Genomic DNA, 17448 nt, shown 5'->3' with positions numbered 1-17448 from the left:
GGGGGGGCAGTCTGGATCAATTTAAAAACGTGTTGTGCCCATTAGTCAAATGGGAAAATCAGGTCCAGGTTGAAAAATGCTTTACCAAGAAGTACAGAGCTGGAGTCAGGCCCAGCTTAGCATAAAGAGTGGAAGCAGGGGGAAACAGCTAGCCTGGTGCTGTCCAAAGTGAAAAAAAAACATATCTAGCAGCACTTCTAATGACCACATTGTATGTTGTTTGTGCTACAGTAACAGCTGTGTTCCTGCTCTGTCTGTAGGTGATGCTGCAGAGGACGACCTGCTGTCCACCCGCCTGCCTCCGGACCGCCATGCCACGCTGCCCCTGGCAAACACACATGCACAGTCCCAGTCGCACATACCCACACACTCTCCGACACACTACCCCACCTACCCTGGACAGTGACACACACAAACACAGAAGAATATGTGGAATTGGAAAAAAGACACACGCATGCCCACATGCATGCAGGCACACACACACAATGAAACACACTGTCTCTCCTTATATTAGTTTTACAGCCCAACGTTACACCTCACAGGAGATGTTGTAGGCGGGACTAACACTGGGCAAAAGATCATGCTGAAAGCAGAAAGCAGGAAGTGAAAACTAAATACAGCGAAAGACTGCAAGGAGATTGGTCTTCCTTACATGACTGCAGCTTCTACAATTCTACAGTGGACCGGGGATATTTGACGTTTTTCCACACTCAGGATAAGAAACTCTGGCAGATTGGCGTATATGGCTCTCAGTATGCTTTAAACCACCTAGGATGTATTATGTGTTGTCCAACCAAGTCAAAGTGTTTCCACCTGTTCCCGAGTGGACGCTCTCCATGGGTGGGTGAAAAGCCTTGAAGAACAATTTGTAGCGATTTTATTTATTTATTTACTGAATTTATACTACAGTTTTTATTGAAATTATGATTTAAATAGTAAATCTCTGGCAGTACGAGATACAGATGATCGTCCTGCGACAGTTAGGTTAAGGAACCAAAATGACTTTGTGAGATCAGAAAAAAGATTGTGGTTTGGGGTTAAAACAAAGTGCATACAGTAATAAATACGTGGAATACATACAAATTAGAGTACATTACTTTCCATTCCTGCAGTATATGTACAAATGGAACAGCCTGCCCAACACCACAACTCAATTTTAGTGGCTGTAGTCCCTCATATGCATATGAATATGTATTTTAAACCTCATTAGTGTCAAAACTAGCACTGGGATCCATATTTATTATTGTTAAAATTTACCCAGTTTGGCCACTCCCCCTTATGTGACACATATAATTTCTCTGATTTGAGGAAGACATGAAAATGGATGTCACTGTAGTGTATATATATATTTTTTTTTTTCAAACTGATAACGTTTTATTTTCATAGAGTCCATAAATTCCTTTTAGGGAGAGAGAGACAGAGACGTGTTAATTTGGTCCTAATCATAGGGAAAATAGGAATTTCCTTAAAAGAAATGCTTAATTTAAATTCATTCATTGTTGGAAACCTTACTTTAAATATATGTGGAATTTTTGTCAGTTTTCATGAATGAAACCTAACACTGTGAATGCCTTTGAGGAGAAACTGTCCAAAGATGTGTGTAGATATCATATTTTGTGTGATTCACTGCGTCAAGATTTCAAGACAGGCTTTTCACCCGACCTTCGATTGTGACCAAATGGAACCGGTACAAACACTTTTGCAATGTGTTTGACGACACATCATAGAACCTAGTTCTTCAAGGCCTATTAAAGCCTTTATAGACAAACCTATCTTGTTACCAAGCTACCGGGATAGATTTGGTAGAGTTTTAGTGAGGAATCTGTGAAATGCCAAATTTTTGGTCAAACTTCCTCTGTTTTTTATGGTGTGTATACAGTAGGATTATTAATGCTGGATCTGATGATGTAGCTCGAGTTTCTCACCCCAAGAGTGAAACAATTCCTAAATGGCTGCCATGGGATGAAGTCAGTAAGGCCCAGTGTGTTACATTGAATACTGTGTGGACCGGGACTGCATGGTGCCTTAATAGCACCACATGGACTGTGCTATCATTGGAAATCCACTGACACCTAGGATTCCCTTGTGGAAAGTTCCCGCTGTTCCAGTGCCAGCTGGTACACTTGTCCGAAGAACACTTGATTAATAACTGTATGTCCGCGACTGGATCGATGCCTTCGATTTTGCTGATAACTGATGTGACTTTGCAGTTTCTGGATCTGTTTGCTGTGCTGAGGTTCTCAACCTTGGAATGAAACTATGATCAGATTCATTTTTTAATGGATTGGCTCCTGTACTAAACTGGATGTTCACCCTTAGAGCTTCAGACTTTCTCTGAGATGTATCCTATTACACCTCCTAGTAGCCTCATGCTTCTATTGAGCTATATTTGCACAACCCTGTTATTTTCTTATATTATTCATGGCTTAGAAGTGGAATAGGGACTTACAGTGTAGAGGTTGATGATACGTTTAGATTGAACCTGCCAATAATGGATATTCAATGTCTTTACACTTTCAATGCCAGATATTACTTTTTTCCAAATCATTTATTTCTAATTAGAGCGACCAAACCCTAAACACTGAAATGGGAAACTCTCTACTGAAACACAGGAGAATGATAGGAAAACATACATCACATACTTTTTAAAGGGCAGGGGTGGGAATGATACAGGGGCATCTCTTTCTCCCACAGGGTTAGGGTTCATTTCTGCCCTTAGGTCAGAGCGGGACTTGAACTAGAGGGGCGTTAGGGCTCACTGAAGCAGCACAGGGAGGAACTTGGGCTGCCCACAGGGGCACTCAAGGTGCCTCAATTTGCCTACATGATATGTGACATCAAGTGTGGAATTGTCCCATTGGGCTACAGACATATCATCATGGTTGTTAAATCACGTTTTCTTTCCCCAAACGTCACATGTGAGCACTTGAGCATATGACAGGAATATTTGGGCCAACCTTAAGGGCTCTTAACCCGACCACAGGGGCACTTTGGCTGACCAATGGGCACTTGGACCACTCAAGTACCCTACGGTGTGACTAGAGCAGTCCTGCTATTATAACAGTAATGTAATCAGCAGGTAGTGTCACAATCTGTTCCGTAAGGGTTTCTTCAGCTTCCTATACGTGGCCTACAGTACTCCAAACCTTTTAGTTGCTTCCACTCAGTCAAACTATTCTTGTGGGACAGATGGTCTTAAGGGATAATTCATAATCATTTCTATCAGTAATCATACCATTGTACTCACAAGTTAAATAATGAGATCTGGGAACACAGCAACATCGCTTCAAAAGAAGGTGGACGGGGCAAACAACAGCAGAAGTCAGACGATCAGACAGGCCTTTTACAAACCCTAAGGTTAGCCCAACTTATTTGGGAAATAAAAATTAAGATTAAACAGTAAAAATATTATCTAAAGTATTTAATTTTGCAGTTCAGAGTTCTGCTACGTGACCTGAACCCGTCCAGTCCTGACAGAGTATCAGGTTTTGGGTTGGTTTGGAGCCTTAAGTTGCGTAAAGCTTGGGTCTTGGGTCTGGTCCGGCTCGGGTCATTGTCATATGAAATGTATTCAAATATTTATTATATATCGCCCTCTCTCTCTCGCTCTCTCTCTCTCGCTCTCTCTCTGACAGTTGTCTGATTTGAAGTGTGTCATGTGTTTAATTAAGACACATTGCCCAGTGGGGAGAGCCTTAAGGCCCGGACACACCAACCCGATAATCGGCCGTTGGACAGTCTGGCGAGGTCAGTGACTCGAGTCTGTTCGGTGTGTTCCGTGCAGTCGTCCGTCCGAGGGGACATCGTCCTTCATTTTGGCCGATTTGACATGTATAATCAGCGGAGCGGGCACTGGCGGCAGTCGGACTCAAATGACCCATCTGATGGGTAGAGTGCTTTCCCGGAAACGGGGAGCGGAATGAGCGTGACTATCTCAAAATCTGACGAAAATCTTTTAAAGTGACCTTTGTCGATCTGAAATGAAGACAGATTCAGCAACTGCACGGCCTATTTCTCGCTTAAAATGTTTTCAGAAACACGTTTTTGGTGAACTAGTACAATATATATTGTATTCTGAACAAGCTGCCATGACAGTCTGTCTTTGAATTTCCGGAGAAACAAGACCCACATGACGCATTCGTCCAATCAGCTGCCGGTTTTCATTTTTGGGCGACAATACAGATTAGCGCCGCCTGCTGTTATGGAGACGTATTACGTCTCGTCGCTTTGGTGTGTTCCGAGGCACTTTTTTGACCAATGTGGGGAGACTGATCAGCCCAAACTGCCTTTTCTGCCGACATTTGGCTGTCGGCTGTGTGTGTCTGGGCCTTTAGAGACATCCATTAGCATGGAGAACTAACAGTCAGACAGGTTCATCCAGGTCAGGTGTGAGAGACACTGGTACAAGCTGGGTTCTGGTCTCAGTTTTAGGCCCAAGCAGAACTCTAGTAGAACTATAGTGTTCCTGGTGAATCAGGAATTAGAAGCAGCAATTCAGCTGGCCTTGCTTTAATCTGGTTGAACTGTTGGCTTGTTAACAACCTGTCTGATCATGCAACCATCTAAATGCAAGGTTGTTGTTGTTGTTGTTGTTGTTTTTTTTGCTCTGTTGCAATGTTTCTAAATCTCATTAATGGTTTTAGTGAGTACAAGATTACAATTATAAAATTCCCGAAATGAAGGGTTCATTTGCAAAAACAGCGCTCTCTGTTTCTTCACAAATCATGTTTTATTTTGTGCCAGCCAGGGGATATCAGTCATACTGGTTCTGGGTTGTTTTGATAAGACATCTCTTATCGTTTTAAATTTTCATAAACCATGATTTTTTGATTGTGCACTCAAAGGAATATCAATCAAACGGGTGTTGGTTTATTCATTTTATTTTCATTTTGTATCTGTTTTTGCAAATTAACTTTTCATATGCAAGGACCCAAGTTGTAAAAAAACAAAATTGTCTTACAATAATGTCGTCATTCACAAGGGGGCATTAGCATCCATGAATGTCAGAGTCTTCCCATAAACGCAGTATTGATCAACTCTGTTATTGTCAAAGTGTATCATAGTTAAAGTAACACTATGTACCTTTTCCCGCTTCGGTCCCCCTACAGGTTGTCTCATTGGAACTACTGCTCGCGCTAAAAGTTACATAGTGTTGCTTTAAAGCTATAGTGCGTAGTTTCTGCCGCCCCCATGAGGAATTCTAAGTAATGACAACAAAACGGTCCTCCAACATGATGGACTCTTCAGAAGAGATCATTATCTTCCCTTGAGTTTCTGCGCGCGAAAGTCACCGGACGCCACAATCTTCTGAACAAAGTCATACTGAGAAACACAGAGAGATTTGTGTGGAGCTGATGGTCTTAATTAGCTTTGTAGCAACTCATTTGGCAATGGCTTGAATGTAACGGACGTTCTTTAATATCAAAAAGTTACGCACGAAAGCTTTAAGGGAGATTACTGAAACAGATCTACATCTGACCCTTGTATGGTTGAAACATCTGTATCCGCCAACATTTCCAGCATGAATGATTCTTGGGGTCATTTATTTCCAACAATGTCTTAACATTGTAAACTTAAACTTCCCTCCTGCCTACCCTGCTAACCCCAAAGCTGTTTAAGGAGGCTTCCAGAGGAAAAAGACAGAAAAGAAGATCCGGTTGTTTTTCATTAAGGCAGCTTGACTTTGCTGCCTTTGCCTTCTATTACACTTTGCCATGACCTAGCTATTTATTTTGTCTATACTTTAAAGGTGAGGTAGTGATGGGAGGAAGGTGATTAGCATGCCAGGAAGGACGGGTCCGAACAATAAAGGTTGGATCATGTGTTTCTCAACTGTTGACTCCGATTGCTGCCTTGTTGATTCTCTCATAAGGGTTTGGGACTGGTAACGTAACGTGGTAAATGTGACGTCTAGGAACTGTGGAAGGGGATTATGGGCCAATGTTAAAAATGAATTTGGTGTTCGGACTTTTAAGTCAGAATTCTGAGAATACAGTCATACTTTATTCTCAGAATTCTGACTTTCCCACAGTTCAATCACAGTTGTCTTTTCAAACTCCGAATTCAAACACATTTTTCACATACCCTTATCCTCTTGCGTAGGAAACACACCGACCACCTTGACACCATCGTGAAAAGCTGGATTGTGTCTAGATCTGATATAGCTTGATTATAACGCTGGAAGCCTTGTACAACTCCCATTTCATGGTTTATGTTTTTTTTCTCATTTGAAGTCATTTTAAAATGACAGGGCTATGCTTGTTGGTCGTTTACATGATGTAAGTCGTGTACTGTGTGTAGCTGTGTTTTGTGTACTTGCATACTGTATAACTTGAGTTTTGTACATATTGCTATTTATTTCATACGGAATGTGTGTGGGTGTGCGTGTGAGAGAGAAAGAGAGTGAGAGAAAGAGCGTGACATGAGGGAATATTGCAACATGTTTTCGTTTAAAATGCGGACACCACTTTTTTTGTACCATGTAATGTTGAACAAGCAGATGACAGCCGGTCCGCACTTTGTCGGCGTGTCTCTTCACACATAAATCTGCACCTGAGTGCATCTTTACCATCCTGTCTTCTGCAGCGTCCCCTCTCACAGCATGGATCTTTTTGGCCTTAGATCAACCACAATCACACGCCACGCTGCTGTTTCTCTTTGGTCGTTTTGTCAAGAAACTGTAGCATCCTGCAGAGAGGTGTTTTTTAGAGAAGGCTCAGAGCTTATTGTGAAAAGTCCTGTCTTGAATGAGCTCAACAAACTGAAACAATCCAGACTTGTTTAAGCCAAACCAGAGGTTCGGCTAAGTCAAGTCTGGATCGGTCTGGAATTAAGAACAGCTCGTTTTTGATTTTGAAAGACACACCTGAAACATCAAGCGCAGATCACATCCATAAAGATAACACACATGTAAAGACAAAGCCGTGATGTTCACATTTTAAATCAGATAATATTAGGAAGAACAGTTCAGTTGAATAACGCCACAGTACTTGGTCTGTACAAGTGACATAATAAGCATTTGTATGCTGAAAGTTTTAATACCTTCACACTGGTCTGTCTCCAGTATTTTTGATAGCAGGATTTCGGATATGTGTTTTATTTCTTTAACTTGCATGAGAGAAAAAATTGTTTAAAAAGAGCTACAAACGTGGGTCAAACATATTACCTTTCATTTAAATACTCAGGATAGCCTAAAGCAAAGCAAGGATCGAGTGACTAAGGGCCCTAGCTTGCACCCGGCGCAGCGCAAAGCACGATGCAAGTGTCTTTTTTGCTAGTTTAAGACCGACGCGGTTGTGCCCGTGTTGTTTAAATAGCAAATGCACCTGCGCCCATCTGTGCGCCCATGGGCGTGCTGGTCTCTTACAGGGAGGTGTGTTCAGGTGCATTCTTGGCGTATTGCTATCTTGAGGCAGCGGGAAGTGATCGCGCCAGTGACCAACAAAAACCTGGTCTAAAGTCAATAGCGCAGCATTTCATTGTTATTTTAACAGCGAATTAATAAAATGCGCCTAGACTCATGCACAGCGCGCGCACACTATGCTTGTTACACACACAGGGAACCGCAGCAGCACACGAACATGCAAAAGATTACAAATAAAAATATTACGGTGCAATGCGCCAAGGTACAAGCGCGCCTGGCTTTTAAAGGGAATGGGAGATGACACTCTGATTGGTTTATTGCATGTTACGCCCAAAACACACCTAAGTACAACCCTTTTGAACCATGCGCCCGGCGCACGGACAATTTTGTTCCGCCGTTAAACTAGCAAAAAGTTGATTTGGACAGGCCCTAAACGCACCTGCGCCATGCGCTTAGATCGTTAAAATAGGGCCCTAAGAGTACAGTGGGGCTTTGAGCCACATGCTAATGTCAATATCATAGACTGTAAAAATCTATGGTCTATGGTCAGTTTGCTTTGAAGCAAGTATCGAGTTCCATTGTTTCTTAGTTTAGCATGTTAGCATGCCAACATTCGCTGACCAGCACTAAACTCAAAGCACAGCTGAGGCTGATTGCAGAGAACTGGACATAAACTGACGTATTAGACACGTTTAAATGTTGACCTGAAGGTGGCACTGAACAGTCAGAGGATGACCACATGTATAACGGAGATCTGCTATCCGTCGTCAAGTTTGCCGTTACAGTCGCAGCCATCCTGGTTGCGGATGTGACGATTTTAGACGAGAGGGAGGAGTGAGGGAGGAGCTACTTACACTCTACGTTACGTTACACACTTTCACTCAATCACATCATAGCCACGCCCTAAAACACCCCCTGCTTTATCGCCGATTTTAAAATCGAGACCATAATTCAAAAAAATTAACACCATTCTGTGTTGCAGAAGACTTCAAACTAGCGATTGAGACCATAAACTCATTATGAAAATGTTTACTGAGGTAATAAATCAAGTGAGAAGTGGGTCACTTTCTCATAGACTTCTATAGAAACCGACCTCCTTTTGCAACCGCACGTGTCGCCCCCTGCTGGAATTCAGATAGAATGCAGGTTTGAGGCACTTCCGCATTTGCAGCACTTCGCCAAACCGGATGCTTTGTCCATTAATATTATACAGTCTATGGTGCAATCCCTCCAATAGTTGTTAAGACATTTCACTCTGAACCACAAATGTCAACCTGCTAGTTAGCAGGGTACATCACCTGGGAACTATGAATGTCCGTACTACATTTTGTGCCAGTCCATCCAGTAGATTTTGAGCTATTTTACTGAATAAGTAAAAATGTGACCTGGCTTTTTTAGCATCGAGGCTAGGGGACTAGAGATGAGAAATAGACTTTTGGCTTATTCTGGCATTTTTAAGCCATGTAATCATTTTAATTTGCCAAGTCTCCTTCTTAAATAAACTGATTGAATTGAATTGAATTCGGGGCAGTAATCAAAAGTCAGAGGATCACCAGAGGTGTAAAGTAACACATTACAATTACTCACATTACGGTAATTGAGTTTTTTTGTTTTTGTTTTTTACAATCTGTACTTTTACTGTCACTTAAGTATATTTTGTTTGAAATATTGTACTTTGCTACATTTTAAATCACATCAGTTACTGAGTAAAAAAAAGTAAATAAAAAAGCTCTCTAACGTTGTTTTGCGCCATTGCTTTGGCAAAGTATCTCTCAACAAACAAATCGATAAGCGGCTTTGTGCCCTTATCGAATCACAAAAGACTTTGATATGACTAAAAAAGTAGGCTATAATAAGTATAAAAAAGATAATAAAGTCTCCCCTGATGTTAAAAAGTAACTTTTACTCTGAGTGCATTTTAAATTAGCTACTTTTAACTTTTACCTGAGTAGATTTTTATACCAGGAGTTTTACGTGTACATAAGTAAAAGTTCATCAAAGTAATAGTACTTTTACTTAAGTAGAATATGTTTGTACTCTTTCCACCTCTGGGGATCACCAAAGTCATTCATCATCTGGGAACCATACATTCAATGGCAATCCATCCAATAGTTGTTGAGATATTGCAGTCTGGACCAAAATGGTGGACCAACCAAAACCAAGGATGGAAACTTCCAGCGCAGACAGTTTTCCGCCTCCAGACGGTTATAGTCACTGTTTGTGATTGTAGTGTTATCACACTGACAGTGTCAGCTCTCACCATGGCTATGACCCGCCGTTAGCTTTGTAACGGATGACACAATGTTATTTTCAGCCATTTATACACTGTCCTCACCAAGTGCATGTTTTGTAGAAAAATAAAGTCCATTACTTAACAGTGTAGCTCTCCATTGTGATGTCAATCCTTTGAAATGTGACTTTGTTAACGCTTTGCCTTTTCTTTTCTTTTTTTAAACTATTGTCACATGTAAAATATTTGACATGAAGTTGAAAGTCTATGTTCATATGATGTTTCAACTGATTCAATGATTTTGGGGTGGCATTAAAGGCCCAGTATTGATCATGTTCATGTAAAAGCTGGTAAGTTTACAATAAATGAATGAATGAATGAATAAATGAGTGAAAGATGTTGCTTGTAGTGACAGAGAATTATAGTGTGTTCTGTTTGTACTCAGAGTTTGGAATTTCTGAGGTCAAAGTCGGAAACCCCCCCCCCGAGCTCAAAATCCAACATGGCTGCTCCATGCATCAACAGCAGTGACAGCTGTAGTAACATACAGTTATTAGCACTTCTGTCTTATTTGTGTCTCACTAAATCAGTCGTACACACAGTCCTGTCCAACCTTTATCTGTGGACGCTGTTTGTATGCACAAAACAACAGCGTAATGCATTGTTATCAACTGGTATTGCTACCAATGGCTAACCTGGCTAGAGCTAACCCCACAATGAAAATTCAGACTTGTAAATGGAACGCATTCAACTCAAGTGTGACGTCATTCCCAGGTCCGGCTTCCGAGTTCCGAGGTAAATGGAACGCACTATTAAACCCAATCTGCAGTTCCCCTCAGCTCTACAGAGCTTTGAGTATTGTTTTGGTTTTACAGCCCGTAACCTTATTCTTTCGGTTCTGTCTTACTGATCTCATGAAACGGCAGCAGCTACAGCAGCCAGCTGTTTTCAGAGACAAAGCTGTGATAAACCCACTGAACACTGCCTGCTCAGCAGCAAACAGCAGTCAGACACAGTTAGAGACTATAGCTGGTGAACATAGTGGAGCATTTAGCAGCTAAAGAGACAGATATTTCCCCTAAGGAGTTGGTGGAGACCAAAGACAGAGCTTAAAGCAGAATGAACATTATACCTGCATCAGGTGGCCAGAAGCACGACTTAAAATGAATGCTTATGTCGTTCCATCTCTGCTGGATGTATCAATAAGCAACTGTTTGCGAAACAACATTAAAGCACTTATAAAGCACTGAATGGTTTATTTCTGATCTAATGCTACATTGTAAACCATCCAGACCTTTCAGGTGGTCTGGGACAGCTCTGCTTTCTATCCCCAGAGTCAGAACTAAACAGGGAGAAGTAGCGTTCACTTTTTATGCACCACATATACTGAACAAACTCCCAAAAACTGCGGGGTGAGCACAGAAGTTTTAAACAGGCAGTTAGCTAAAAGTTATGGATGAATGGTTGAAATAATTAGTCAGTTATAATGAGTTAAAGTATTGCATAAGCAGCTGGAAATGGTTAGCTAAAAGTAGGCCTGACTAAACGGCTCAAATGATTAGCTAAATGTGAAACATCCAAATGGTTGAAACAGTCAGCAATCTAAGTATTGACAGTTGAACAAGTATGAAAAAATGAACAATATCTAATATATTATATAATGCAGTGGTTCCTAAACCGCAGTACGGAAGAGGATTAGGGTCACATGTGAACATTTTATCTGAGTTCTGAGTTTAAAGTCAGAATCCTGAGAATAAAGTCACAAATGTATTCTCATACTTTTTTTAAAAGGGGGGGGGGGCTGCAGGGCCACATGTAAAATTTGTATTTGAGTTAGAATTCTGAGAATGAAGGGACTTTAAACTCAGAACTCAAATCAAAATTTCACATTTAGATAAAAAAAATATGTTCAAGTCTTGAAGTAATGTCATCTATTATCCTGTGGACGGCAGTAATGTGCTCAGAAGCGTCTAAATTGCCAAAATGACGGATCAGAAGAAGAAGTAGAGGCGGAGTACAGGCGTTCTGTACTTCTCCAGATCAGGTTGAGGTAACTCCGCATACTACTAATGACAGTCAGTTAACATTAGATAGATAACTATAGCTACAGTATTTAGCTATACCTGTGCTAGCTTAACGTTATATCCCATATCGTTTGCATTGTCCGCCTGGTTTGTTCACGCGACGTGAGTTGCTCAGTGTTGTAACTTAGCAACTACCGAGGACATGGGACGGAAAGTGACCCTCGCTACGTGCTCATTGAATCAGTGGGCTTTGGACTTTGAAGGCAACCTGGAGAGAATACTGAAGAGTAAGTCGGACTGTTATTACTGCTGCACAGCGGTGTCTTTGAAGCTATTTCATGTATATCACGTATCACTGTAACTGCTGCGAGGTGTAACGTGAGGTTTCTAGTTTCTGGTTCTATTAATATTGTCCCTAAGTACATTTACTCAAGGACTGTTCTTAAGTACACATTAAGGCAGCCTACTTGTACTTAAGTCTTTTCTTTTCATGCCACTTTCTACTTCTACTCCTCTACATTTTAGAGAGAAATATTGTACTTTTTACTCATGATCACCACATTAATCTGACAGTTTTAGTTACTTACTTTACACATTAAGATTTTTGCACACAAAACACATGTAGTTTATAAAAATCTGATGATTTATTATAAATTAAAGGTGCCCTTCCACACGTATTTCGTTACTTTGTGGTTATATCTGAAGTTCTACCATGGACTCTGTAACATTTTTTTGTGGAAAAAATGCCTTGGTTACCTTGTTTCAAGCCATTCTAGCGTGGTATAGAAAGCCTGCAGTAAGACTGCATTATTCAATTAATATTCAACGAGCTAAGCTGCTTGACTCTGATTGGCTAACAGCTAGCCAATGAGAGCCTGGCTATCAGCATCCTTTACCCAGCGCAACTGGGCGAGCTCATGAATAGTAATGAGCTCAGGCAACACCATGTCAGACTGACCAGCTTTTGCAATCGGCCTGATTTCTCCGCTTATTTCTTTTCAGTGGAGCTGACAGAGGAGGTAGCAGTTCATTTTCACATTCACGACATAACACAAACACATATGGACCTAACATATTTCAAAAAATACAAGTAAAAACGGTTTTGTGTGGCAGGGCACCTTTAAACTAGCCAACAATATAACGGCCTACAAGTCCAGCTGAAATGATTAGACCATTAAACACACAAATGTTTGGATCCTTTACACTTTCTAAAATGGAAGGATTTTTCTGCATTGAGTTACGCTACTTTTAATACTTTAAGTACATTTGCCTGATGATACTTTTATACTTTTACTTTAGTAACATTTTCAATGCAGGACTTTTACTTGTAACAGAGTATTTTCTTCACACTTCACATATGCCTGTTGTTACATTAGTGCGAAACTAGTAAAAAAATAAATAAATGAGATGACTGCAGTGTAAACAGGTGACAAATTGCATCAATACAGGGTTTCATAAGTATTATTGATTAACCACTCAGCAACATGAACAGAGAATTGAGACACGTTTGCTTTTTTCCTCATATATATTATAACCACAATAATGGTAATAATAATTTTCTATCCAAAGTCTTCAGTTTGTACATCTGTAACCAATTCCCACAGTGGAACTCAAACTGATCACCAAAGTATTGATCACAGAGCCCTACAACAATTTTGGATTTGTGAGGACTCTGGTTAACTGCTCCTCAGATCTCTGCAGGGTAAATCCAGACAGCTAGCTAGACTATCTGTCCAGTCTGAGTTTTCTGTTGCATGACTAAAACAACCTTTGAACGTACAGCCTTACAGCGCTGTGGAGAAAGGTCTGGCAATGCCCTTGAACATTTCCACCAGTTTTGTGATTTGTGCAGTTGAAGCCACAGACATTTGTCATGTTGATCTACCCATAACCCTGGACACGTCTATAAGACATTTCTGCCTTTGTGACCTTTTTTTATTGGTCTCTCACAAGTCTCCTAACTTTGTAAAGGTACTTTATAGAGCTCAACAGTCCCGCCCCTCCTCTGAGAGACCTTGGGTTCCGGAAGTAAATTTCCCATTCAATTCTCCCATTGACGTCTGGAAAAATCCGTATATAAAGAGTTTTAGACCATGCCTTAGGCTAACTAGATGGTATGTGACTCATAAGCGTACAACGTATCATTTCGAGTAAAAAAACGAACAGAAAATCCTCAAAAAGTAAAAGGTACAAGACTGTGTACATATTGTCATCTCAGAGCGAAGGAACTACTCATCCCATAAACCACCGCGCACCACTGAAGAAAGGAAGCTAACATTAGTTTAGCTAACAGCTAATTCGGCTAACCGCTAGCTGAGACAGCATGTAATAACTTTAAAAGACCCTCAAAATAAAACCTGAAAATAACCGTTAACATATATAACAGCTGTTACGTCAGCTGTAGCCGGCTTTACCCAGTGTTAAGTTTGAGTTAAACTATTTTAGACTGAATCAAGCTGTCAGCTAGCGGTTAGCCGAATTAGCTGTTAACTAAACTAACGTTAGCTTCCCGGCAGAGGCTAACGTCAGAAGCGTGGAACAGATCGTGATTTGTGCAGTGTCGTAAATCCTCGTGACGGATCGTGCAGGCAGCACAGATCGGGTACTGACACCCCCCCCCCTCACCAGCATGAGTTCCACCAATCAGAGGCATCACTGTGGGATTGTGGGATTGTTCAGGATTGTGGGTAATGAAGTACTTATCCAAGACATCGCGAATAAAAGACATTTATCTCAAAACAAGGGTAGTGCCCCATGATTTGTGGTGTCTATATGAGCATATACAATCGCTAAGTCATGTCAGCAGCTGGTTTTAAGTCTATCATCGATGGATGCAATCAATGGAGAAATTGCATTATATTTTTACTTCCGGAACCCGCTGTGGGCGGGACTGTTGAGCTCTATTGTCACATACACATACATGTAGCGAAATTCATTCTCTGCATTTAACCCATCCCTCAAGGGAGCAGTGGGCAGCCATTTACAGCCCGAGGACCAACTCCAGATCTGAGCCAGTGCCTTGATCAAGGACACTGACTGGAGAACCTAGTACATGTTTTTTTGATGGCGGGGAAACCGGGGTAGAACATACAAACTCCACACAGAAAGGCCCGGAACGACCTGGATTCGAACCCAGAACCTTCTTGCTGTGAGGCACCATGCTGCTTGTGGAAATGCAATACCACTAAACCAGTAGTACAGGAACTGAAAACTATTTCCACGACTGGTCAATGCACACAGAACCAACAGTGATTTTTGCCAAAATAACAATAATCCTTCCGTGTGTGTGTGTGTGTGTGTGTGTGTGTGCGTGTGTGTTTCTCTGCAGGTATTGAGATTGCTAAAGCTCACGGAGCCAAATACAGACTGGGTCCGGAGCTAGAGATATGGTATGCTGCTGGGAAAAACATTTATTTGGTTTCACACTGCAGGGTTCAACAGTAAGGGTTGCCCGATGGCCCGAGTAAAAGGCCGCGTCGTCATCGTATCATAAATTACGTTATTGTTATCGGCTAACAGTTCCACAATGATTTCTCAGGTCTTTAATTAAAAAAAACAACCTACATTAACAATGTTTTTGTAAGTGCTCTTTAAGTATCTACATGATTTTTGTTTGCATAAAACATGTTTCATTTGCATTGTAGGTTTAGAAACAAAAAAAATACAGTTGTTCCAACTTAAACTCTATGACATAGTAGAAATGAAGGTACCTAAAATGGATACGGTCAAACAAATTAAAGATAGAAATCCCTGTCTCTCCGGTACGGAAGAGGATTAGGGCCAAATGCATTGAGTTCTGAGTTTAAAGTCGGAATTCAGACTTTTTTCTCAGAATTCTGAGATTAAAGACTTTTTTTCAAAACTTAAAAAAAAGAAGTCAGAATTCTGATTTTAAAGGGGAACTAAGCAGATTTTTTTAGCTTAATTTACCGTAACTAAACAGCTTCGGAGTCATTGGAATGCTTATATGACTTTTTTCGAGTTGAATGGTGGTCGTCTTGCTTCCCCCTAGCGCCTGTGAGCTGGAAAACCACCCTTGCAACTTTCGGCTGGCGAGCCGCCGGCCTCAGCGTCAAGAAGTATCGCATGATATCAGGTCTCGCGATGCAACGAATTGTTTCACGGCACTGCACACATACGCCCATTCAGGAACCGGCTAACAAGGTCGCGATGGAGTTTTTCACACTATCGTCATAGCTGAGCATAGGAAAGCATTGTCGGAGGAACAGAGAAAGAGGAAACAGCAGACTGACCGAGCGAGGAGTCAGACACAAGTAAACATAGGAGCTGCCAAATATCTATTCTGAAGCTGTAGGGGGAGCTCTATAGAGAAACCTGCGAGCAAAAAGCGAAGAAATGGCCAAAACTGCATAGCGCCCCTTTAAAAATAATTTTTTTCACATGTGGCCCTAATCCTCTTCCGTACTCCGGTAAATGAATTATTGCAATTAGATTTGATAGTTTTTTTTTAATAAATAATAGCCTCCATTTTCACTATAAACTTTAACTCATCTAAGACACATGTACATTACATTACATGTCATTTAGCTGACGCTTTTATCCAAAGCGACTTACAATTGCTATATATGTCAGAGGTCGCACGCCTCTGGAGCAGCTAGGGGTTAAGTGCCTTGCTCAGGGACACATTGGTTGATGTATCGCAGTGGGAATCGAACCCAAATCTCCCACACCATAGACATGTGTCATAGCCTAGCATAGTTTATACATTGTAAACAATGATCAGATATAACAATTTAGTTATACAGAGTAGAGTTTTGGTCGTTATTCGATAACCACTAATAAAAAAAACTATTGTTGAACCCTGCACTGACATGAGTATATTGACATATTGAAATGTCATAGTATGATTCTCTTGGTCCAAACTGATTTTTTTTTTTAACTGCTGGACTAACAGCAATGACATGTATTCAGTGCCTCGTAGTGCAGAGGGTTAATAAGGTGCCAGCCATAGAAAAAACGAGCCAAATAAAGTTCTGTCAGGTCCGTTAAAGTCAAGAACAACACGGACAATAAAAAATGATTTAGGAAATGTTATTGAATACATTTCGAATTAAATTTGGCAGTATGGCTCTGTTCAGAGGAGTCCCCTGACAGCAGCAGCATTAGGGGACACTCACACATTTTAAGACTGGGAGAGCTGAACTATTCCCCCATATGAACAGAGCGGCAACGATGACATAGAAGCCTATGCCACGTTATACACGGCAAGGTGGAGCTGGGGAGGAGTTGGGTTGCATAGATGCAAGCAGCAAGCAGTTAGGAACAAACTAAAGCGGCTTTAAGCAGGGTGCCCTGTTATGAGTGTAGCCATTTAGAAGCGAGGGGAGTTGACCTGCTGATGCGCTGACGCAGATCAGCTGATACGACCGTGTTGTTGGCCAATAGCGGTTAGCGGCGTCTTGACTGCTTGGCCTACCAGAACTGACGCTGGAAGCTCAATCTTTGTGTGGATGAAGCATAACGTTAATTTGACTCATTTAGCAGCTGGCTCGCCGCCTCGTAACGTTACTACTCCACTGCTCGTTTGGCCGTTACTGCAAAACCTCACCTCCGCGACTTTCCGGTAGTCGCCTTATACGGAAGTTAATACGTTAGCTGACAGCTGACATCTCTTTTCTAATTCACTACTTTTTCTTAACAGCGGTTATGGCTGTGCAGACCACTTCTATGAGTCGGACACGTTGCTCCACAGCTTCCAGGTCCTGAGGAAGCTTCTAGAATCGGCTGTCACCCAAGACATCATCTGTGACGTGGGGATGTGAGTATCACCTTTCAGACAGTCACACCTGTCCAAAAAGCAGTATTCAGTC

At 41.3% G+C, this 17448-nt stretch overlaps 2 protein-coding genes across 4 annotated transcripts in view; both read left to right on the top strand.

Moving 5' to 3' along the window:
* The window catches only part of dok4 (docking protein 4), an 88560-nt gene extending 78621 nt beyond the window's left edge, over nt 1-9939 (top strand). For all 3 annotated transcript variants that reach the window (XM_078254272.1, XM_078254192.1, XM_078254111.1), the window contains one exon: nt 261-9939. In XM_078254272.1, coding sequence (XP_078110398.1) covers nt 261-406 — 146 coding nt within the window. In that variant the 3' untranslated portion in view covers nt 407-9939. The remainder of the gene's footprint in view (nt 1-260) is intronic.
* Nucleotides 9940-11599: 1660 nt separating this feature from the next.
* Nucleotides 11600-17448, top strand: part of nadsyn1 (NAD synthetase 1) — a 33819-nt gene continuing 27970 nt past the window's right edge. The window contains exons 1-3 of the mRNA XM_078253999.1: nt 11600-11904; nt 14946-15006; nt 17280-17396. Of these exons, the coding sequence (XP_078110125.1) occupies nt 11820-11904; nt 14946-15006; nt 17280-17396 (263 nt within the window). The 5' untranslated portion in view covers nt 11600-11819. The remainder of the gene's footprint in view (nt 11905-14945; nt 15007-17279; nt 17397-17448) is intronic.

Source organism: Sander vitreus, chromosome 1 (assembly GCF_031162955.1).
Source record: "Sander vitreus isolate 19-12246 chromosome 1, sanVit1, whole genome shotgun sequence".
NCBI lineage: Eukaryota > Metazoa > Chordata > Actinopteri > Perciformes > Percidae > Sander > Sander vitreus.
The sequence above is the reverse complement of the archived record's forward strand: the minus strand, read 5'-3'. Positions and strand labels throughout refer to the sequence as shown.